The sequence below is a fragment of the Stegodyphus dumicola genome, chromosome 2 (genome assembly GCF_044657685.1).
Source record: "Stegodyphus dumicola isolate Sdum_Otavi_A_Nest chromosome 2, ASM4465768v1".
Classification (NCBI taxonomy): Eukaryota; Metazoa; Arthropoda; class Arachnida; order Araneae; family Eresidae; genus Stegodyphus; species Stegodyphus dumicola.
In genome coordinates this window covers 80,443,866-80,469,069 of record NC_140769.1, presented here as the reverse complement: position 1 = coordinate 80,469,069, position 25,204 = coordinate 80,443,866, and the positions used below count along the sequence as shown (strand labels likewise).

General features: G+C 31.5%; 1 protein-coding gene and 1 long non-coding RNA gene across 5 annotated transcripts in view; one reads left to right on the top strand and one right to left on the bottom strand.

Moving 5' to 3' along the window:
- LOC118205274 (kinesin-like protein KIF19) overlaps window positions 1-25,204 on the bottom strand; it is a 194,914-nt gene that overhangs the window by 65,618 nt on the left and 104,092 nt on the right. For all 4 annotated transcript variants that reach the window (XM_085810805.1, XM_085810807.1, XM_085810806.1 and 1 more), the window contains exons 4-6: window positions 14,968-15,055; window positions 10,690-10,820; window positions 9,387-9,512 (exon numbers count right to left, since the gene is read on the bottom strand). In XM_085810805.1, coding sequence (XP_085666931.1) covers window positions 9,387-9,512; window positions 10,690-10,820; window positions 14,968-15,055 — 345 coding nt within the window. The remainder of the gene's footprint in view (window positions 1-9,386; window positions 9,513-10,689; window positions 10,821-14,967; window positions 15,056-25,204) is intronic.
- Window positions 1-25,204, top strand: part of LOC146998493 (uncharacterized) — an 82,046-nt gene that overhangs the window by 25,669 nt on the left and 31,173 nt on the right. The gene's annotated exons all lie outside the window — the stretch shown is intronic.

The following is a 25,204-nucleotide window of genomic DNA, read 5'->3' as shown; positions in this document are numbered from 1 at the left end:
AATGTTTTTATTTTATTATCTTATAATATAGTTGTTTAGTATGGTATTTTTGTAAATAAAGGGTATTATTGTACATTTTGTAAAAAATAAGTAAGCATTATATTTAATAATTATAAGAATTATTAATTATTTAATAAGTCATTATAAGAATATATTTCAATATTTTTTGTGGAATATACTTTTTGAGGATATTTTCTTCCCTAGGAATCCCAGCATTCAATTGTTTGAAGCAATAAGTTCTAAGAAATTGTCTTGCTTCAACGCAGAATTAATTATTCACATGAAGTCCCTTAACCGAAGAAAAGGCTTTACAAGGATGTATTTTTGAACAATAGCTTTTATTATAATAAATATTTTTATTTTAATACTATTACTAATGTACAAACAAATATTTACGTTCACTACAGTGAATAAGAGTATTGAATGTTGATGTTTGTTCTGGATTTGTCGCTAGCAACCAAACAAGTTAGCGGCATGGTGTCTTTATAATTTTCCCCATGCGTAATGCGGGGTCAAGCCAATTTCATTTTGAAAATTTTCCAAGAAGGTATTGTCTTAAAATAGATAGTCCAGGACTATTTTAACAACTGTAAAAAATAATCTATGGATATTTTTTGTTATACGACAGCACGAGCAAAATGATTTTCTCTGCGAAAACATATGCACCAGCAATGATTATCGGCCGCCTTTAAGTTAACTATATCGTTCTTATTCTTTGCAGTACTTTTATTTCTTTCCAAAGAAAATTTTGTCGGTAAAATGCACTATTTATTTTCTGTCATTTTATTTTGTTCTTCTGTTATGTAAATAACCAACTTAAAATACATATTTCGTAAGCTGAGAAAGTCCAATAGCGTGCGAGCGGTTTCTTTCTATTCAAAACTGTTTAGCGCATGTTACTTTATTATAAAAATCTGATGTGTACACCGCATGACTTCCTTGTACGGAATGTTAAATTATACGCATTTTTTCTTGCATTTCGTTTAAACTTATTGGATTGAATTAAATCTACTTCGCCGACAGCGCATAAACCACAATAGAATAAATGCATTCTTTAAAATTCATTCTAATATTTGTTTACCATAGTTACACTCTGGCGCTAGATTCACTTAACAGTATTATATTTCGTTCATATTATAACTCATAATGCACACAATTTATATCATTTAAAGAATTATCTAATCGTTGCCACATGTTCTATTTAAATATTATAATAAAGCTAGAACGATGTATAAAAGAAATTAAACAAACAAAACAAAAAAGAAACAGTTTTTCACAGACGATTGAGTATTTCTCATTCAATTAATTCAGTTTTCACTTCGCGACAAGGCAAAAATACATAAAAACTTAAAATATCTGTATTAAAAATTACGAAGTAAATCTTAAACACTTACCGTATTTGACGGCATATAAGACGCACCCTTATTTAGAAGGCCACACACATGTAGATGCAGAAAAAGAAGGTATGTGTGTCTAGACCTTTATCCGGGCTAAAAATAGCATTCAGTATTGAAAGTTAACCTGTGTCCTTCACGTATAAGACGCAGGTAACTTTTTTGAGACCAAATTTAGGAAAAATGTGCGTCTTATATGCCGTTAAATACGGTATTTCTTCGAAAAAATTACAGAAAGAATTAAGCATGATTTAATTCGCATTAATAAATGAAGGCGTTATCTTTGTTGCTGCGAAGCTACGTTTCTCTAGATTGGCAACAAATCCACTACCCTGCTGCTTCAAATGTAAACCGGCAATGGCCGCCATAAAAAAAATTATTAGGCTTAGCGGCACTTAAAAGAACTTTAAATTTGATGATAATTCTAAAAATATTGCATACAGATTTACTAAAGGCATAAAAACCTTAATCGGAAGATAAGAACAACATAATTCAATCATTTTTAAAGGAAAATATGTACAATTTACAAACATATAAGAGTAAAGAAACTGAGATCACTGAGCCGAGTAACAGAGTGGATATATATATAAATATATTTATATACGTTATGCGCGGCTGATTGCAACCAAAATACGAGGTGCACATCTACATGTTATAGTAGTCCTATATACAAAATTTCAACGTTCTCAGGTTACTCGTTTTTGAGTTATGCGAGATACATACGTTCGTACAGACGCCACGAAAAATTCTCTTCAGAATTCATTTTAAAGCAGTTTTATAATTTTATCGGAGGAAAAGAGTTTTTTATTCTGTTCTTACGTACAGATATCACGCAAAAGCATCGTTAAATTGCATTTGAAAGCGGTCAAAATGGATATTTTCGTTGAAATATGCTGCCTGAAACTTTTCGCGATTTCAATACTTCCTTTTTACTTCGTACAAAGAAATAAAAAAGGGTTCAAATTGGTTCAAATTGGTTTTTAGCTTAAACATTATTGTCAGTATTAAACATTACACCAATTATGCCAATAGTATTCAATATTAATCGTAGGTTTGTATTCATAAATATAATGTACACAAAAGCGGCAGTAGAATAAATTTATATGAAATTTTATATCATAAAAATTTAGATTAGAATTGTTCACAGCACTCGAAGATTATATGCCTAAAAGGAGTTGCGTCTCGTAAAGGACGTTTAAAGGGAAAGAATTCGTATTGCTTTCACATGAGGAAAAAACAAGAAACCTCTGCAATAAACCCATTTGCTGAGATTTGAATTCCTTCAAGCTTCGTTCAGGCGAGGGCGTAAAGGGCATAAGTGGTTAAAGTCGAGCTCCGTTGCCAAAACAACCAATCTGTGCTACGTCACAAAATCTGGTTTAGGACTCCTGGCATAGGGTTCAAAGTTTTCAACTTTACGCCGAGTTTAGGATAAGCGTCGACCAATCAGAGCGAAGCTAAAACGAAGCGGCGTTCTACAGAAGATTTCGCTGTTACAAAACAAGCAGAGCGAACGCGGGAAATCAATCGCGCAGGAGAACAGTGCGGGAAAGTTGTAGACACATTTACGCATGCGAAAATTTAGCTTCTCCCATTGGCCACGGCTTACACACCGTTCTCGCAAGTGTGAACGGAATTCCCGTATTTTATGCCCTTATGACTACGCCTCTATGCCCCTTACGCCGCCTCAAATTACCAGTCTTTAACGAGCTTACCGATCTTAGCGCTCATGGTCACGCTTAAAAAATTGCTTATGTGTTATAAGAAAAGGGGAACGGAAAAATTTTAAAAAATGTAATAAGAGCACAAATAAGAATTTAATTCACATAAAAGAGCATCCTTTTTTGGGGGTGGATTTACAGAAGATAGTAACGTGTTTTCAGCTGAGTTCATTCATCAGAGAAAAACTTTGCATATAAAACTGTTTTTTGAAATGTTTCACTATACAAGTAATACAAAATGAAGCATAGAAATTTTTTTTTCTCACATGCACCCAAATGCACGCATTACCCTTTCCTGGATTTGAAGAACTCACAGAGAGAGATAGTAGAAATACGGACAACAGATTTTTACTGGTGTCTGACTGATAGCTTTGGGAACAAGTAGTTACTCAAGCTCCGACGCATTCAAATGCGAACGGTTCTCAGAAGCTATTCGAACAAACAGGGCCAACGGGTTTAGTTATACTACATTGCAAAGAAGATAAAAGTGGCGTCCGCTATGTTAGAGGAAAGGCTTTTTGGTGGTAAAATCTGTCAATGCCTATATCAAGGGTTGGCGTCTTATCTGTTGATCTACGTCTGTAAAGAAATACCGCAGAAACATGTGTTCAAAAAAACCATTTTTATACTTCTAAATACTTTCGTCTGACAGCAAGATTTTTAAAAAAAATCAAGTTGTTTTCAATGTAGAAAAAAAAAAAGTAATAAGCTAATTTAAATTGTTTTTCACAGAATCAAGTAGGAAGATAAAATATTATTATATTTTCTTAGAGATTATTTTGCGAGTACTGTTTTTCAAGTTACGAAAATCTCACCTAAGTGCATGTATTTTCAAATCAGATTTATTTAATGCGTAATTTACTAAACAATCGCACTTTCGAATATATAAAATATGCATTAATACATACATAAAAATGAAATAAAATTTGAAAATAATGCAATTTAGGAATTAGTGTATTAAAAATGATTAAAAATTTGTTTTAATATCACTTTTACGTTATATGCATTTATTTTAGTTTTGTAATATGCATTTAAATTTATTTTATTTCGGTATATGCATTTATTAGCCTTTGTCGTCAAATTTTGTCCGATTATTTGAATATGGCAAAGCAAACGGGATCTGTCTGTCTAAGGATAGACAAGTCGCCGTGGTAGGCTTTCTAAGTAAAACTTACTCATATCCATGTGACACATGGGAAAAACTATGCAACCCAAGCATGCAACCAATTTGTTCGTTTTGGTTTCAGTGCGAGTGGAATTAGTAATAATCAGCTGTCTTAGCCAGGTGGGCTCTGATAGAATTTGAAAACCTGATAAATCGTATTTAATAAACATAATATTAGTAAAGGAACCAGATTTATTAAACAAAAATAAAATGCTTATATCGGACATAACTAAATCTCGATATAACACATAACTACACTGATAAAATGGAGTGTTATATCACTGAATTCAAATACTGAACGGAATATACATAATTCTACATATAGAATTATTTTAGCAAATTTCGTTGGGAATGTCTGTCGGCAAAATCCTTATTATATACATCGTTATTTTAAATTTATCGCATATCTCGTATTTTTACTCTTACCTCAAAACACATTTAATTTACAAATAACTTTATTTTTTATTTAAAATGAATAACTTTATTTCCCTATAGAAATTTCTCTTGATCCTTTCAGTTATAGGATAACACGCGCGTAACAATTTTCTCTATACAAATATATACGCTAGTAAGAAAATGCACTTCGACAGCAACTCATTTCGATGATGGTAAAATTTTTCTAAACATAAGAAATTTGTTACTTAGATTCATTTTTTCATTAAACAAAAAACGAAACAGAATGAGACATTATTAAAAATGTTTCATTGACGTTTCATATTCTGAAAACAAGAACATTGCTATAAAATCAAAGAAAAAAAAAAGGAACAGGATGCCTTCGGATGCCTTCGTGGAGGACTTTCTAAGGGGAGTCGGCTTGTGTACATGTTACACATGAGAAAGACAGGAAAGCATCCATGTAGCTAACCCTTTCGCCGGGATTCGGACCCCGGATAGAACTACAAGTATTCCATTGTGGGCTACCTTGGATAACGGAAAAGATCAAAATCTCATAACAGAGGCAAAATGATAGCCTGTATAATACGAAGTTATTGCCATTTCAATAGCATAAAGTGACTTTCGCGACATTTTATTTAGCTCATGACAAAATACACGAGGACTATTTGGTAGTTTGACCTGGATTCAAACCACTGTGAACTGGCTCACCACATCTTTCGTGAATTTACCTATATGTAACACCGGTACGAGATGTTTTCCTTTATAAGGTCTTTCACGAAAGCATACCCTCTTTAAACAGATCGCCCTTTGCGAGCTTTGCCATTAATCTAACAATCTCAAGCGAGGACTCGTAGTCAGAGCACGTCTTCGTGAAGGATATTTAAAATGAGATTGGCTTATATTCATGTTAAATATAGGCAGCAAAAGTCCACGAAAACTGCCAAATAGCCAGCCTATTCGCCGGAATTCAAACTGCCAGTTTCTACTAGGTTGCTGCGAGCTTCTGTTTTATCTTTATAAAAAATCGCAAAGTAATCGCGAACATATAGTTATTGGTTTTTAATTTGGTTTGGTTTTATGTGATTACGGCAAAGCCTCGAGAGCTATCTGCCTAAGAGGAGGGATGCCTTCGTGGAGGACTTTCTAAGGGAAACTGGCTCGTATACACGTTACACGTGGGGAAAATCACGAAAACGCCCTTGCAGCCAGCCCGTTTGCGGATTCGAACCTCAGGCCGGTGTTCAGCAACGTTTACTGATCGGCTGCTGGTAGGCCACAATTATTGAGTATCAACGGATTAACTTTCATTCGTAGTGCTGCTATCAGCATTGACATTTGGAGAGGTTATTTTCTAACGAAATTCTTTTAATGTAATTAATTTAATTCGTTAGCTAATTGTTCCTCTGACTAATTTTTATGCGCAGTATGTAACCCTTCCATACATCAACTGTTTTACTTAACTTGCACTCCATTAATTTTAAGCGATTTTATACCGGTAGATTTCTTTCCAAAAAAGTTCCAAGAAATGCATATGTTTTCCCCTAGATTTTAAAACTAATTTGTAATTCAAATCTTAATAATACATTTTTTAAAAACAAATATTTCTAGAAATTCCTTCGGCATACAAATTTATTCGATTTAATTGAAGTTTTCGAGTAGAATATCTTCTTTCGACATCCAAGAAATTTTTATATGTCAGTTCGCGTTTATAAGGAACACACAGCCACATATACGAGTAGAAAAATCAGGAATGCTGAAAGCACAGTTTTCCTGTTTCAAAGTGTTAAAAGGAAGAATGTGCCATAAAAAACACCGGCACTTGAAATACGAGGGCAAACAAGATAGATGTTTGCAGCATTTTATATTTTTTCCTATTCTTGATTAATCAGAAATTGTAATCAACTTTTAATGCAAAAATAAAATATTTGATTGTAGAATATATGATTTATTAAAAAAGTACGTCTTACGTTACAATTATTATTTTTTCCTGTTTCTGCTAAATTTCGGTAATGTATTGTAACAACGAGCGATTCTGTTTGACTTTCATTTGTGCAAATAACCACAAGGCAAAATGTTGTAAAACAATTTATCTTCATTTACAAGCTTGCAGTCGTCAGAAAGATAACACACACCTGCTGTCTAACAGTGATACTTCATTCTCAGAACTCTTCCGTAAAGTGCTCTTTCCAAACAGACTTCACACCCTATTAAGAGCTTTGTGTCAACTGACAGCCGCCTGCAGAAAGGTAGGGGAAAGAAGACCAGACCGCATCGTCTAAACACGTCTTAAGCAATTTTAGCGAAATTTGGGCTTCTTAAGTATTTTTCGAGCGATTTGAATTTCGTGTAAACACGTCTAAAGCATTTTTAAAGGAAACTCTGAAAACGTTTATACACGTCTTAAGCAGTTAAAGGGCTAGTAGGTATACAGTAATGATAAATCTTAATTTTTTTTAATTGGTTTTCCATTTGGTTTCCAATATGAATTTTCATGAAAAATTACTTCTGAATATTTTATAATGACTAAAATATGAATCCCCATATAAAACTGGCACAAAGAAATTCCAAATTCATACTCTGAAAGTTTAACTATATCCAGTACCTCTTGAAATGAGGGAACAATTTCAGATATAAAAGTTAATTTTTAATTCCATCCAAGTAAATCGTTAGCTCCAGTTGAAAAAATTCTTTACTTCAAGATTAAGTAACTCTAAGTTTTACTTGAGCTGAAGCTTTATAGAGGCTGTTGCGCTTTTTAAAGTGGAGAACGCAAAAATTGAGTGCTTTCAAAATAGCTGCACTTGCACTACGAACACCACGAACGCACGCGCTAAGAAAGAAGAAAATGTCCAACAAGGTGGATTAAAGTATGGCAAGTTCCATATGATATTCTAAAAATCAATAGTTTTATATCCAAACGATTCTAAAAAATTAACAATAATTTAAAGTTGAATGAATATAAAAGGTGACTTTAAACATATTACGAAATACAACTGCGATTATTAAGAAGTACAGTGAAAATTAGAAGTTTTAATAAAATGAATTTAGGAACTTATTGATTAGCAGACTTTTTAAAAATATAATCGTTTATAAAATTATACAGTTAATATTGATTGTTAGTAAGAAAAACTTTTTCACACACTGAAAGAATTGATATAGTCAATAATTGAAAAAAAATAATTATTGAATAAGTTTAAACCATTTTGTTACCTATAACTGAGATTATATAGCTTATTGTATTTATTTGTAACTGAGATTTATATTTAACAGTTAGATAAAACTATATACAGCAACTACAAAAATAGGAAATAGTAAATAAGAGTTATTTAAAAACCAGCTCGATATTATCTCTCCGTTTTTATTACTTGTGTTAAAGTTTAAATCTTACTATAAATAAGATAAAATATATTAAAAAATAACTTTATACAGTTTAGTAAATATACATTTAATGATTCTGAAATTTAAATATTTAAGTATTTGTCTTATATATGCATAACCACGTTCATGTAATTTCATAAATAACCTGTCAACAGAGGCGTGTTATTCCATATTTTATAACTGAGGACTTGAATTTATTGACTTATTTAAAAGAAATCAAAAAAGATACCCTTTAAAGCAATTAGAGAGGTAAAAGTGAATGGCAGACAGATGAAAAGAAACGAAATGCCCTTATTTTGAAAGCGATAAACGTTTGGAACACTATGTGACACAGATAAGTGATAATAAGATAAGTGACTAGGAGAAAGAGCAATACCTTTCGAAATATCAAATGTTTTTGTCCAAATAGAAGGAATGGAGCATGAGATATTACACGGCGTTGAACAGCATAAGAAGGCTGCAATTTTGGAGGCAAATCTGTGCTTTTCTAAACATTTTACATTTAAATATTATCCTTTAAAAATGATTCATATTATCCTTTAAAAATGAAGGCCTGTAATATCTACAAAAGTTCGACAGACTTTTAATATTCACATATGTTATGAAATAGCTTCATAAAAAGTTTAAACATTATTTAAATTTCGTAGATATGGTTGCTCATAAAGTCAACATAATATTAAATTTTATCTACTCAACCTTTTGCTTAAAACACAGAGCTTCAGTCGATGCTCTACTCCACGAACTCACGTCGAGTGACGAAGAAATGCGTCTGATGATAAATGTGATAGATACTCTGCTTCAGGCGTAGCGGCCAGTAATGTACTTGGACGAAATAAAACTTCATAAATAGCCTCACCTTCGAATTTTCGGAAGCCATACAACACGTGTTCGTGACCTATTTAGTATTATAGAAACTGAAAGTTAAATCATATGAGAAATCAACATTACACACATTGGTCCGAAATATGTACGTGATTACACCATCAGAATTACACTCAGTGTCCGAAATACGTACGATATTACACCATCAGAATGGTGCAGATAGAAATTTCTGCCAAAACTGAGTTATAACATCATATTTGAAAAGATGAGATAACATCTGAGAAGAATTATATTTTCTTGGAGAAATTTTGAATTTTTTTAACTTTAGGTTTCATGATTATGGAAATTAAATTCAAAACCTGCATTCAGGAAATGCACAGAATACAAAATGTTTCTGAATTTCCTGAATGAAGTTCCTATTCGCACATCTATCTTATTATACGAATAGGAACATAACATGAAAAACTGCATTCTAAGAAAAGCAGATAAATAACATTTTAAAATACTTACTTCCTCCGACGAGGATATATCCATTTCAGACAATCCTGCTACCTGGTGATTACCTTTCGCATCTTCTCTTAATTCAAGATGTGCTGGTGAAGGATTTAGAAGATCACGAATATTTTCATTATAGATCTACAAGAAACATTTTGATTGAAATCACTTCAAAAATTAAATGAAAAAACATTGTAACTGATATAATATCTTAAATATACATTGACTCTCATATTAGACTACTTCCATTAATGCAGAAATTTTTTCAAATATAGCGTATATATGATAGCTTATACTTGTGCTTTATGGACTTAACTGAAATTACGATGGCTTATTAACTAAATTGAACATCTGGGCTTAAATTATTAACTTTCATTTTGAAACTAGAAAAATAAATTAAGTCTTTACCTTATAGATATTACAACATGAACAAAAGTATTCAACTATTCCGGCTATGTTAATGACAATTTTATGCAAATAACTGGAAATAACACAAAATAAAACTGAAAAGATCGAACAGCTAAAAGGAATACCTGTTAAGGCATTAGGTTTCTCAAACCATGACACATGAAATATTGCCCAACAAAACATTGACACATGAAAAATTTAAAAAAAAAAAAAAAAACTTTTTATGGAAAAGAATGTGCCAGGCCTTCTGAGATGAAAAACACTCAAATAACGGATTTCCTACATAGATAGCGAATACCAAACGATGCCTCATCTGACCAAACTTTGCCTTTTATTTCACTGCATTATCACATACATCATGACAAACAATATATCATAACAAACTTGCATTTCAGATCATTCCCATAAATTGTTCATTAGAATCTTCTTCGCAATTCGCACAGTTCTATAAAAAAATCTTGCTAGTTTTGCCTTTTTTCTCAAAGCAATGTCTAAGTTCAGTTTGTCTTTCCCTAAACAATATTTAACAGAAAACTAATCGAAAGTATTTTGTAAAGTGTATTCAGTACTATCACCAACAATTTTTAATTAGTAAAATTTAAATCTAGCCCTTGTAAATGACAATTCTGTCAATGGGTAATATCTTAAACCAATAATGCGACTTCTATCATATAATGAAAATCCCATAATAATTTCTGAAGAAACTTGTAAAAGTATTTTACAACATATTTCTGAAAAATAATTATCATATTGCATGTGTCTGAAAGTCTTGAAGTGGCAAGTCACGCACTCATGCATTTTCTCAGAAAGGATGTATTTGCTTAAATTTTGTTTTACACCATGCTGTGATATCTACTAAAAATATGGATTTTTTCAGCAATTACACATAGCTGTTAAAGAGAATCATTACCTCAAGGTACGACATGGTGACGTCGTAGATTTTGTGCTTCGTGTTAACTTCTTTAAAGAGATCTTTCAAAGCTCGTACCATGATTCCGGGATTTTCGTCTTCTCCTACCATTGTATACGTCTTACCGGAACCTGTTAAAAATGTTGAATATTATATCAAAAATTTATTTAGATAATTAGAAATTTTTATTCATTAAAGTTACAAAATGGTAGTAAAATCTTAAAACGAATAAAATAGTTTTAGCATAAAAAATCAGTTAATATTATGGAGTATCTTCGATTCCCATTTCTTTCAAATTTCTTTCGAGTTAGAAAACGTATGTCCAACTAAAGTGAATTTAGGCAATAGGAATTTGAGTCTTTTTTCGATGTTCTTTTTTTTTTCGGGGGGGGGGGAAGTAAATTGATCAACCGTAGGATGAAGAAACCCAGATTTTCTTCGTATATCTTCACTTGTAAAAACTGTTACTGCCGGGAGTTGTAAAATAGGTTTTAAATCTCTTAAGCTTTTTGCTCTTCTGGCATGTTCAATCACAAAGTTTATATAAACTATTAACATAAGAACTGAAAGTAAATAAACATTTGAAAACACTGGAAAATATCAAAATGTTTGAATTTATTATTCTTTGTTTTGAATCTGGGAATGGCAATGATTTATAAAGCAATGTAAAATGGAATCATAAGTTTTAAGGCTTTTTTTTGGAAAACAATAAGAAATTATTTTTATTTATTCAAACCCGCGAACGGGCTGGCTGCATTGGCGTTTTCGTGGTTTTCCCCATGTGTAACGTGTATACGAGCCAGTTTCCCTTAGAAAGTCCTCCACGAAGGCATCCCTCCTCTTAGGCAGATAGCCCTCGAGGCTTTGCCATAACCACATACACACACATACACTATTTATTAAAAATTGGTAATACAGTCATTATGATATTATAAGACTTATTATTGCAATCTAATTTTATGATTTTCATTTTGAGAACAGTTTTTATGTTAGTTTTAAAACGTTATGAGATGAAGGGGCTTTAAAGCATGAGTTGTCTATTTTAATTATTGTTTACTTTATTTATTATTTCCAGTTTTATCAATGACATCAACATCTTGATTAATATGATTCAGGAAGGGAAAGAGAATAAATGGCGAATTGAAAAATGGGGGGTGAGAAAAAGTATGCGTATAACGTGGACGCACTCAATTGGTCAATATTTGCAAGTTATTCTTTTGGAAATGACAGTAATCAAAAATAGTAAAAAAAAAAAAAAAAAAAAAAAAAAACATCGTTGAGCAGTAAAAACAAATTTTAGTTCTCTCCGTGCGTTTGACGAGTTAACATCAACATTAAGCAGTCAAAAATGTTTACGTCTACTAGAGCACGATAATTTAATATCAATATTAACACATCAAACAAATTATTCCAGAAAAAAATCATTGGAGATTAAACACAAGGGTTGAACGTTGGACGGTACACAGGTACTTTGGTTTGTCTTTTTATTTTACAGAATTATTCGATTGGTTAGAAAATTGGGGGGGGGGGGTTACTAAGTAAATGATGTCCAATGAAAATATAAAAATTAGTAAAGAAATTGCACATTTTTGCCTAATTTAATAATACATTAAAAACGTACACAAAACTTTATTTCCACGTTAAAATACATACAACATAAAAATTTTCCCGTTACGATTTGATGCAAGTATTACAGAAATATAGTTATCGAGCTGTTTTACACTGAGAAATTTTCCTTCAGCTTGCAGCTAAACTATATTAGAATTTTAAACAGTTTTTAGAACGCGTTCAGAGGTTTGATAGTGTCTCATTTGTTAATAAATTTTTAACTGCAAACATTTTTCTACTCAAAACATCATAGTACAGAAAAAGTGTTCAAAGTTTCAGTTCTTTCCGCTTGCATTCCATACTGTCTCATTTGCTAAACATTTTTATTTTATTGCTCATTTTTTATCAGAAACATAATTTTTTATTTTCACACTTCCGGAATTTCCGGAACACACACTATTCCGATGAGTTTTAAACACAATAATTTCTGGATATAAATAAATTTATATTTAAGAAAACGCCAATTGTATTGTCAAATCTGAAAATGTGTATGTCGTCAACAGTTTTTAAAATAAATAAAAATAATTTTATTAATAAACTAGCTACAGACCCGACGCTGCTCGGGATTTACGCAGAGGGAAAAGGCTTCATTCAGGGGGATGGGTGTAGTCCTTTCTTTCTAAACTTTTAAGGTAGACAATTCAAGCAGACAGTGTTTTTACTCTAATTTTATTTAAATGCGAAGTGCAAAATTTTACCAATCTCGAATGAAAGTGTATATTGGTAGCCTGTATTACTTTCAGGAATAGATTCTTGACGATGTCTTTTGTTCTGTTACACAGCTTTGCCAAACCGATGCTACGTTATAATATGACAGAAGATCCTTTATTTAAAGATAAATTATGAGGCGGTATTTCTAGGGGCTCCAGAGCATTGAAAACGTTTATCGGGCAATACACAGCTTGCTTTACTTCCATTGCTGAATTAATGGACGAGAAGGTTGTAAGAATTATGTTAATTTTATTAACAGTTAAATTTTAAGTTAAAGTTCCTTTCCTGTCAAATTCTTAACTTCAACTTACTACTTCCGGCCAGTACGTAGGTTTGGAATCTTGCTGAATATTCAATGAGGAGGAGCGGTATTTAAACCACGAAGTTACTTTCTGAGAGAGAATCAGAGTTTCTGATTTACGCGCGTCTGCCTTTTTGGCCACTCTCTCTCTCTCTCTCTCTCAAAGCAGTTCTTACGCTCGGCCGTACTAAGGCCCTTGCTAAGCTCGTTGTCAAATAAGTTAAGAGGCCAACTCGATTTGAATCTTGATAGCTTCGGCTATATTTCTTTAGTTAATCTTAGTTTTAATTCTTAGTCTCTTAAGTTCAAGCCCAAGTGTCGGCTTTGTTTGTACACTCCCAGGCGGAGTTTTGTTAAAGCTTATTGGAATAATAAAGGGATAGTTACCCTTCTATCTTGTTGTTTATTGTCACCCGAACTTGAACGATTATTCGCTTATCAGTTCTTAAGATTCTTCACTTCCAACATTAACTTAGAATTACAAAGTGAGGAACTCTACAAGGTGACAAAATTGCACGGGAAGCAAGCATTTCTTGCATGCGTTTGTTATGGCATTATGAACTAATATTTATCTGTCGATCAATTATTGGGAGAGTTGAGTTTTACTTTGCTACCGTATCCTTTTTCGGAAATCAGATTTCGGAAAACTATTTACTTTGGCCAATTTCATCACGGTTTTCGAAATATTCAAGAGACGTTGATACAACGTGCACTTAAAACATTCAACCATCAACTACAAAAATTTACACTTATGAGATTTTTTGAGCACATATGAGTTATAAAGTATGATTTCCTTGCAACTTTACGGTGCAATCGCCGGAAAGAGAGTTTGGGGCGTACGATTAAAAAACGAAACACTAGTATACTGGTAATTACAACAGAAGAAATACCTTTGAATCATTACAGTATTAGTCCAAAGGTTTTAACATATAGGTTCAAAATACTTCATAAATATACGGTTAAAAAGAAAGAACAAACCGATTTTTTTCGTAACCGTTATCTTTAATTTATGCATCTATTTTAGACAAAATGTCATATCTAATTAGGAGTTGCAGGACGACACAAAAAGGGGGGATATAAACTTTCCACTCTTTACAGAGAAGGATGATTGTGATGACAGGGGCGGATGATTCAATTCAGAATGATCTATGCAAAATTACTTTCATAAATTAAATTCTTAATTTCACAGTTAGGCATATAAATTAAATGCAAATGCTTACTACATCAAACCTTGCATTTTATCAAGTAAATTAATGTTATTCTCACATTATTATTATTCTCATAAGAAGAAATCAAGATTGGATATCTTTTCAGAAATCTGATTACCTTTAATAGTATTAAAATTTATCTACAATAATTTTAAATTATTTTGCTTATTACTTTTACATAAATGTACATTTATTGTATATGTTATAGCCAACTTTATTGTATATGTTATAGCCAACTGAATTATTACATCAAAAATTTGAATTTTAATACTGTTTGTATTTATCAATGTCAATTTTATCTTAAATCCGTTTTTCAGCTCCGTTTTATAATCTCTCAAATATTTTCAAATGATGCTCAAATTTTATAGATACCATGAATTATCATTTTATCACCAGAAAAGTGCTATTCATGGCAGAAAAGTCGATGCATACAAAAATTAAATAACTTACCCGTGGCGCCATACGCAAAGACAGTCCCATTGTATCCTTCGACGACATTTTCCACCAAATCTTTCGCCGTCTTCTCGTAAACTTCTTCCTGCAAATAAAAGAAAGTAGTGATTAAATTTATAAAAAGTGTAAATATTTTTTTCCACGTTTCCATTTTGCTTTTATCTGAAAGATACTCATTAATAACTAACAAAATGAAATAATTAAGTATGAAGCCTATCAGAGAAATAAAGAAAATACCTGTTTAGTCTTTTCATGTCATCTAAATAGAAAGGAGACGGAGTGTTTACTATTACCAAATTAAATTACAGTCACCCTTTGAAAATTTAAAAAACGGTATTAAAAAAAATTGAAAAACCTTTTAATAATAAATTAATTTGGAAATTTTAGTGCAGAAAATCACGGGTGCACTAGGAAATATGAACAGGGTCCATAAGCAAAAATAAGAAAAAGCAAATATTCATATTTTATCATTTATTCATATTTTATCATTTTTTAAATAAAAAAATCTTATGTATACGACACATGACTTCTTTGTAAGGAATATTAAATTATAGGCATTTTTCTTCTATTTCATTTAAAATTATTGGATTGAATTAAATCTACTTCGCCGACAGCGCATAAACCACAATAGAATAAATGCATTCTTTAAAATTCACTCTAGTATTTGTTTACCATAGCGACACTCTGGCGCTAGATTCACTTAACAGTATTATATTTCGTTCATATTATAATAACTCATAATGCACAAAATTTATATCATTTAAAGAATAGAATTATCTACTCGTTGCCACATGTTCTATTCAAATACTATAATAAATCTAGAATGATGTATAAAAGAAATTAAGCAAACAAAACAAAAAAGAAATAGTTTTTCACAGACGATTGAGTATTTCTCATTCATTGAATTCAGTTCTCACCTCGCGAGAAGGCAAAAATACATAAAAACTCAAAATATCTATATTAAAAATTACGAAGTAAATCTTAAACACTTATTTCCTCGAAAAAATTCCAGAAAGGATTAGGCATGAATTAATTGGCAATAATAAATGAAGGCGTTATCTTTGTTGTTTGGAAGCTAAGTTTCTCTAGATTGGCAACAAATCCACTAGTGTGCTGTTTCAAATGTAAACAATCAATGGCCGCCATCAAAAAAAGGCTTAACGGCACTTAAACAACTTTAAAATTGTTGATAATTCTAAAATTATTACATACAAATTTACTAAAGGTATAAAAACCTTAACCGGAAGATAAAAACAATTTAATTCAATCATTTTTAAAGCAAAAAATGTACACTTTACAAACATATAAGAGTTAAGAAACTGAGATCACTGAGTCGGGTAACAGAGTGGATATATATATAAAAATATTTATATACGTTTGGTGCGGCCGATTGCAACCAAAATATGCAGTGCACATCTACATGTTATAGCAGTCCTATATACAAAATTTCAACGTTCTGAGGCTACTCGTTTTTGAGTTATGCGAGATACGTACGTACGTTCGTACAGACGCCACGAAAAATTCTCTTCAGAATTCACTTTAAAGCAGTTTTAAATTTTTTTTTTTTTTTGAAGGAAAAGAGTGTTTTATTCTGTCATTAGGTACATATATCACGGAAATACATTGTTAAATTGCATTTGAAAGAGGTCAAAATGGGATATTTTCGTTGAAATATGCTGCCTGAAACTTTTCGCGATTACAATTCTTCCTTTTTACTTCGTACAAGGAAGTAAAAAGGCTTAGCGGCACTTAAGCAACTTTAAAATTGTTAGTAATTCTAAAAATATTGCACACAGATTTACTAAAGGCATAAAAACCTTAACCGGAAGATAAAAACAACATAATTCAATCATTTTAAAGCAAAAAATGCACAATTTACAAACATATAAGAGTACAGAAACTGAGATCACTGAGCCGGGTAACAGAGTGGATATATATATAAATATATTTATATACGTTTGGTGCGGCCGCGTGCAACCAAAATACGAGGTTCACATCTACATGTTATAGCAGTCCTATATACAAAATTTCAACTTTCTGAGGCTACTCATTTTTGAGTTATGCGAGATACGTACGTACGTACGTACATACGTTCGTACAGACGCCACGAAAAATTCTCTTCAGAATTAATTTTAAAGCAGTTTTATATATATATATATATATATATATTTTTCTTTTAGGAAACGAACTTTTTATTCTGTCCTTACGTACAGATATCACGCAAAAACATCGTTAAATTGCATTCGATAGCGGTCAAAATGGATATTTTCGTTAAAATATGCTGCCTGAAACGTTTCGCGATTACAATACTTTCTTTTTACTTCGTACAAGGAAATAAAAATAAAAAATACTTTTATAAGAATTATGATATAAAAATTACGAAATTTATCTTTTTATACGTTACCTAAGACCCTATAATTATATCAACTAAATGTTTACAGTAATTTAAAAATAAAACACAAAACGTTTGATTTAATGCATGGGCGAAATATTTAAATTAGCATAATACTAAAAATGAATTTTCTTTTAGGAAAAATTTCTAATGTTAATATTGAACAACGAATATTAATATGTGGACTGACTAGAGAAGTTCTCAGCAACGAGTTTTTTTCCTTCTCGACAAAAAGGTAGATATTATTCATAGAATGGTATTGACTTCATATTCGAGAAAAAGATAAAGAACGAAATACATTTCATGTTCGAGAGGAGGAAAATTACTGTCTAACTGAGATTTCGAAAGAACTTTGCCCATCCCCCTGAATGAAATTTCTTCATTCTGCTTAAAGCCCAGGCATCGTCCGTTACTTCAACTAGTCTATAATAAAGGTTTCTTAAGATATAAATGTGCTATCTTGAATGACTTTCTTTTGGAATAGCGTTTCTCCGTGTATATAAAAACACATTAAAAAATAAATAAAAGGCTCAAAAACATTCTTATCAAAGGGATTACATCTTTTCCTTTGCCTGAGATAGTATGAATTCTTTTGTGCTATACATTTCGAAGCAGTTTAAAAAGTACTTGCTTCATTCAAAGGTAATGTCGTTCAGTTGGAATGAAACATCACTCGCCGCAATTACATTACTAGTGCTTTTTTTCCATGCTTTACTTTGTGAATTATCCTTTTTTCCACACATTCTTTTATCCATTGATTCATGCGACTTTGCTTTGATGTCTTACTTTCCTTAAACAGCAAGGCTGCAGTTGCAGCTATATTGTTTTTTCTTAACCTAGAATATACCACTGCTATGTTATATGCTTATTTAATAATGCATTAAGGACGTGAAAATTTGGTATAAAAGTATGAAAGAATACCATCATCTTCTAATATAGAAATTTTTGAATCATCTGAAAATTTGAATAAAGCAGGATAGTTAATATTTTTTTCTGCTTATATTTTTTACCTTTATTTCCCATGAAAATAAAAACAATTCATTGAATAATGAAATTTTTCTCGCAAGGAATATTTTCTATTTTTTAAATTTACTTTTCTCAGAATATCATATCCATTAAGTCATGCATGAAAAATTTCCTTTCTGGAAGGTATGTAATAATAATGATGATGATTAAAAAAGGATAAAATAGCAATTCATGAAACGCTGCTTTGATTAATAATTAGCTTTATGATAACTCTTTTTTGCGCGTTTTACTTTTTATCAATCTTCACTAGAACGCAAATTAAGTTAAATTTTAATAACAAATTCAAATCTTACTTAGAAAGTGTGGATTTGGCAACGCTAATAATCTCTTTTCCACACGATTCGATTATGTATTAGATGAAAAATTCTTTCTTTCTGTCCAGAAGGTGTTTCGTAAATAATTATTTAGCTTTTAACATTTTAGAGCTAATTATATGTGAAGTCTAACGTTGAAGGCTAAAACTGATTGTGTACTGATAACATAAATACGTTATGTTAATTTTAATCTCGCAAGTAGCGGTGGACATCTTGCGGTAAATTTGGAGCTTTGTTTATAGATAACAAGTAGTAGTAATTAATCTTTATTTGAGTTTCATCGTTGTGTATTATTAAAAATCAATTTATACAGAGTGATTCAAAAATATCTGGCACAAATACAAAGGCCGAGAGAGGGCAGAAAAATAAGGATATTTTGTAATGAAATGTGTGTGCAGAAATGATGCGTTGAAAAGCACAGAACAGCCTTTGCTAAAAGAGATCTGCTGCCGTAAATTGTCATTTCTTGTGAGGATCTTGAGTGATATGCACTGCTACACGAATGCGCAGCTCGTCAGCACGCATTTAATCTATGGAACTGTGGTTGAAACGGGGCAAATATTCAAAGGAAATGCAGAAAAGGATTGAAGAGTACCTCTTTTGAACAGCTGATCTGTTTCCGCCCATAGCCGCATAGATGAAATACATGTCGTAGCGCTCCGCATTGGAGTAGCAATACATATTACTCGAAATTCGATCAAAAATGATAATATACGTCATCAGAACTCTTTTAATCTACCTCTCGAAGCGCCTTGTAGCACCTCAAAGCCTCACTTTTATATCACATTCCACTACGAAGTTTGCTGATTTCGGACACCCCCTATATTTTCCTTTACATTTTTTAATCATCTTGCATCTGCCAATATACAAGAGTAATTCAACTGAGCAAGAAACATTTAGGCAGTATAAGGGAGTTCAGCTAAGCCAAACCTTATTTACAAAGTGGTAACCTCTACATCAGCATTTCAAATACTATTTACAGCGAAACATTGGTGTTTCTCAGATCCTCACTAAATATTCCGTGAAAAATTATGCAACTGAAATTAAAGAACAACGACAAATTGAACTTTTATGTATTTAACGCAATTATAAAAACTCTTCAAAATTTAAAGAAAAAACATAAAACAAAGAAGTTTTCAATATCACTTTAGTATTTTAAAAGTTCCAGTTTTCTTTGGTTTTTTCATTCCTTTTTTTACTTCCTTGTACGAAGTAAAAAGGAAGTATTGTAATCGCGAAAAGTTTCAGGCAGCATATTTCAACGAAAATATCCCATTTTGACCTCTTTCAAATGCAATTTAACGATGTATTTCCGTGATATATGTACGTAAGGACAGAATAAAACACTCTTTTCCTCCAAAAAATTATAAAACTGCTTTAAAATGAATTCTGAAGAGAATTTTTCGTGGCGTCTGTACGAACGTATGTATGGACGTACGAACGTATCTCGCATAACTCAAACACGAGTAGCCTCAGAACGTTGAAATTTTTGTGTATAGGACTGCTATAACATGTAGATGTGCACGTCGTATTTTGGTTACAATCGGCCGCACCAAACGTATATAAATATATTTATATCTATCTAATATTAAACGTATATAAATATATAATATCCACTCTGTTACCCGGCTCAGTGATCTCAGTTTCTTTACTCTTATATGTTTGTAAATTGTACATTTTTTGCTTTAAAAAAGATTGGATTATGTTGTTCTTATCTTCCGGTTGAGGTTTTTATGCCTTTAGTAAATCTGTATGCAATATTTTTAGAATTATCAACAATTTTAAAATTGTTTAAGTGCCGCTAAGCCTAATAATGTTTTTGATGGCGGCCATTGCTCTTGTTTACATTTGAAACAGCAGGATAGCGGATTTGTTGCCAATCTGGAGAAACTTAGCTTCGCAACAACAAAGATAACGCCTTCATTTATTATTTAAATCATGCTTAATCCTTTCTGGAATTTTTTCGAGGAAATAAGCATTTAAGATTTACTTCGTAATTTTTAATACAGATATTTTGAGTTTTTATGTATTTTTGCCTTGTCGCGAAGGGAAAACTGAATTAATTGAATGAGAAATACTCGATCGTCTGTGAAAAACTTTTTCTTTTTTGTTTTGTTTGCTTAATTTCTTTTATACATCGTTCTAGCTTTATTATAATGTTTGAATAGAACATGTGGCAACGATTAGATAATTCTTTAAATGATATAAATTTTGTGCATTCTGAGTTATAATATGAACGAAATATAATACTGTTAAGTGAACCTAGCGCCAGAGTGTCGCTATGGTAAACAAAGTGAATTTTAAAGAATGCATTTATTCTATTGTGGTTTATGCGGTGTCGGCGAAGTAGGTTTGATTCAATCTAATAAGTTTAAATGAAAAACAAGAAAAAATGCGTATAATTTAATATTCCGTACAAGGAAGTCATGTGGTGTACACATCAGATTTTTTATTTTAGCTTAATTCGTAATTAAATATAGAATCTTTACTAATGCTAGCTAAATTAGTGACATTATTTTTATCGTTAAAAGTACCATTTTTTAAAAAAATGAATACTGTATTTTTCCGCGAAGATGCTGATATACCAGAAAATTCAAATTTCACTTGCTATTTCGCGAACAATTTTCTATCCGTAAAATTCCTTTAAATTTTACCTAATATTTGAGTCGTCATTTTCTTAGTGCTGAGGAGCGTGAATGAGCTCGATGAATACAGTGTACACTGCGGGGAGGCAGGGGGACAGTTCTATATCTCTCGTTCTACTGGGCCGACTGACGAAATTCAAATTACGTTTTTCCCGTCTCGAAAGCGCGACTTAAAATATACATTAGATTTATGTATAGCATTGTTTTAACATGGGGATTTTGACACAAAATCGGAATTTTTCTGAAATAACGTACAACTCTTTTTCATATTTTGATTCTACGCCTCAAATTATGCCTAAGTATTAAATTTTGTACGTATTTAATGTATAATTTGGTGCGCAATGTACGGAGAAATTCAAAAATTGATCTTTGCGATTTTTTTTCAGTTTGCCCCAAGATTAATTCTCTTGGTGGACTTCTTAATATATAGCAACCTATTTTCCTTTCCCTTCTATTGTGAAGGAGCCGAAATAAAGTCACATCGTTCCCTACCTTTTTACATTGTGCATCAGCGGAAATAATTTTAACATAGTGCGTAAATCACATTTCATGTAATTATCGCTTTCAACAAATGTGCCAAATTTCAAAACGCTCTAATATATAAATTCACGTATATCTTCGGAAATTTTGAATAAAAATACTGTACTTTTTTTGCAGGTATACTTAGAAATACATCTACTTTAAGATGACGGTAAAACATTTATGCATTATAATTCAATTTTGTTTTCGAAAAATTCATAAAAATTATTTAAAAATACAAATTTAAAAATAAATCATAAGAAATGGACGAATTTTATTTGGAATGAATCTAAATTTCGAAAGGTAAAAAGAATAATGAAATAAATTTAATAAAAAAAGATATATTAATAAATATATACCAATCTCAATTATTTTTTTTTCCAATGTCAGATTGTGAACAATTACAAATGTAACCCAGTCCATCAATCTATACAAGGCCGGATGTGGTGGTCTCTTTATTATGGAGGCACCTAATAGGTAGGCCACCATCGGCTTTTCTATGAAGGGATGGACAGTTACAACCATGCCTTCGCCGAGATTCGAACCCAGACCCTTCGGCATCGCAGTCAGCTTCCCTGACACACTATACCGATTGGACCACTTCTTAATTAACACTGAGGAGCTAAAATCTTGAGAGCTAATATTTTAAAAACTACTCGTACGATTTTTACAGAACTTGGCAGTTTTGCGTAATTTGAGTCGTAGAATTGAAATATGTAAAAAAATGGTATGTCATTTCATAAAAAGTCCCATTATGTGTCGAAATATTAATATTATAATAACGCTATATATAAATCTAATACATATCCTAAATGAGGCTTTCGAGACATGAAAAACGCAAGCTGAATTTCGTCAGTCGACCCAGTAGAACGGGAGATATAGAACTGCCCCCCTTTTTTTTGCTCAATTAATATGTTCATTCTAATGTAGATTTTTTAGGGTAACAGTTTTTTTATTGTTGTTGTTGTTGTTATTATTGTTTAATATGATATTTTCTACCTCCTTTTCGAATGCCTTTGTGGTGTAACGGTAGCGCACTCGTCGCGTATTAGATTGTTACGTACATTGAGCGTTTTGCGTATACAACTGTACGCAAGAATTGCGGAATTAATGTTGCAGCTCGAAGAAAGAGTAAATTGCATCTTGATGAAATTAACTTGTAAGGATTATGTTAATTTTATTAACAGTTAAATTTTAAGTTCCTTTCCTGTCAAATTCTTAATTTCAACTTACTACTTTCGGCCAGAACGTAGTTTTGGAATTACTCTGAATACTTAATGAGGAAGAGCGGTATTTAAACCGCAAAAGTTCTACTTGCTGAGTTAGAGAGAATCAGAGTTTCTGATTTGTGCGCGTCTGCCTTTTGGCTACTCTCTCTCAAAGGTGTTATTACGCTCGGCCATACTCAGGCCTTTGATAAGCATCGTAGTCAACTAGAGTTAAGGGGCCAACTCGATTAGAATCTTGATAGCTTCGGCTATACCTCTTTAGTTAATCTTAGTTTTAGTTTATTTCTTAGTCTGTTAAGTTCAAGCCCAAGTGTCAGCTTTGATTGTACACTCCAAGACGGTGTTTTTTTAAATCTTATTGGAATAATAAAGGATTAGTTACCTTTCCATCCTGTTGTTTCTTGTCACACGAACTTAAGCGATTATTCACTAACTAGTTCTTAAGGTTTAATTTACTTTTGACTACAGTTACACAGTAACACGGTGTAAACCTCACAAACTAATCAGTAACTTCCACTTCTGTATTTTCACATAAATTTCTCATTTTTCATTGTATCCAATTTATTTTTCAACTAACAAAAGAATATTGAATATAAAAAGATTGAATGCAATATTTCTAAAAAACAGTAGTGTAATTAAAGGAAAAAATTTAATTGTTTCTTTTGCGTCCTTAGTTGTGCTACATAAAGGGCTTGACGATAAAAGAATACCTGGCATAATTTTTTTAAAATTCGGATAAAGAGCTCATATAATCCGCACAATCGATTAATCGAAGCTCAGATAATTAAAGTTATTTTTTATTAAAAAGGGATTCATTGCTTTTTTGTTGATTACTTACTACTCAATTGCTACAAAATTTCACGTATGTAAATATTTTGATAGAACTCTTTTATGAGTATTCATTTTACGAGGCCCGCAAAATTTCACAGTTAATTATAGTTATTAGCCATGTGTGGACAATAAAACCAAGTAATATGGAACAATTTGGTATGAAACTAAGTATTATAGTTTTTTAGAACAATAAGCAGATACGAGTAATAAAACAGCGTAATATAAAACCACTTATTATTACCTAGATATTTTAATATCTTTCAGAATAGCAAGTGGACAATAAAACATCCATAATATAATGTAACCGAAGAATATTTTAATGTCTATTTCATGACACTCTTCAGAAAAGCTAATTTTAGGTTTCTCCATGTCAGATTGCGTCCACCGAAGTTAAAAGAAAGTGCATTAACCAAGGGCTAACAGATAAGAGTTATTTAAATAGCTTATTAAAAGTTCCAAGTTCATCACTGACGACAAAACAGGGTACGGTTATAGAGAGGCCATATGTTCCGTCTAGTAGATTAGACAGCTGTCTAATCTACTAGATTTATTAAGTGAATACAAGTGAAAGTTTATACTTGAAAATAAGATTCTGTTATATTAAATACTGCTAAAAAATTATTGGGTTCGACTGGCCTTTATACATAGAAAAGAGCTTCTTAATTCTGAAATCAGTTTTTTAAGCGTTTTATCATAAGAGTTTGGTCTTGCCTCTTTAAACAGTTACTTAGTAAATGAGTAATTTAAGAAAAACTGAAATCTCCTTCAAGTAAAATGCTATCATTTGAACCGAAATGACTAGATTTTTCCGAAGCCAGAAGAGCAAAAGAGTTTTGCCAAATAATAATTACAAATGTAATTAAAAACTTTGTTTTGAAGTACTATATTACTATTTCAAATGTTTAATATAACATTTGACCTCTATTATTAAATAATGAAGAATCTGTACGTGTTTGTGTATATTCCTTGCATTGCAGAAACATGAAGTCACCAAATTTTCAACACGCGTAGTCTTCCACGCGAAAATGTGGCGTCTCGGATCTTTTTTTGAACTTTTTTGAATTTTGAAATTTTTTTATTTATATAATATTTTGTGCTAATTTAATGAATTTATTAATTAAAAAAATTCAACCACATAAAAGCAATGTGTTGCCATTCAACAAAAAGTAAAACATTTATGCTTAAATTTAATCAGAAAACGCAGCGATTTAAAGGAAATGCGTTGCCACTCAGCAAAGCGTAAAATATCTTTCAAATTTAATCAATACACTCAGCTTT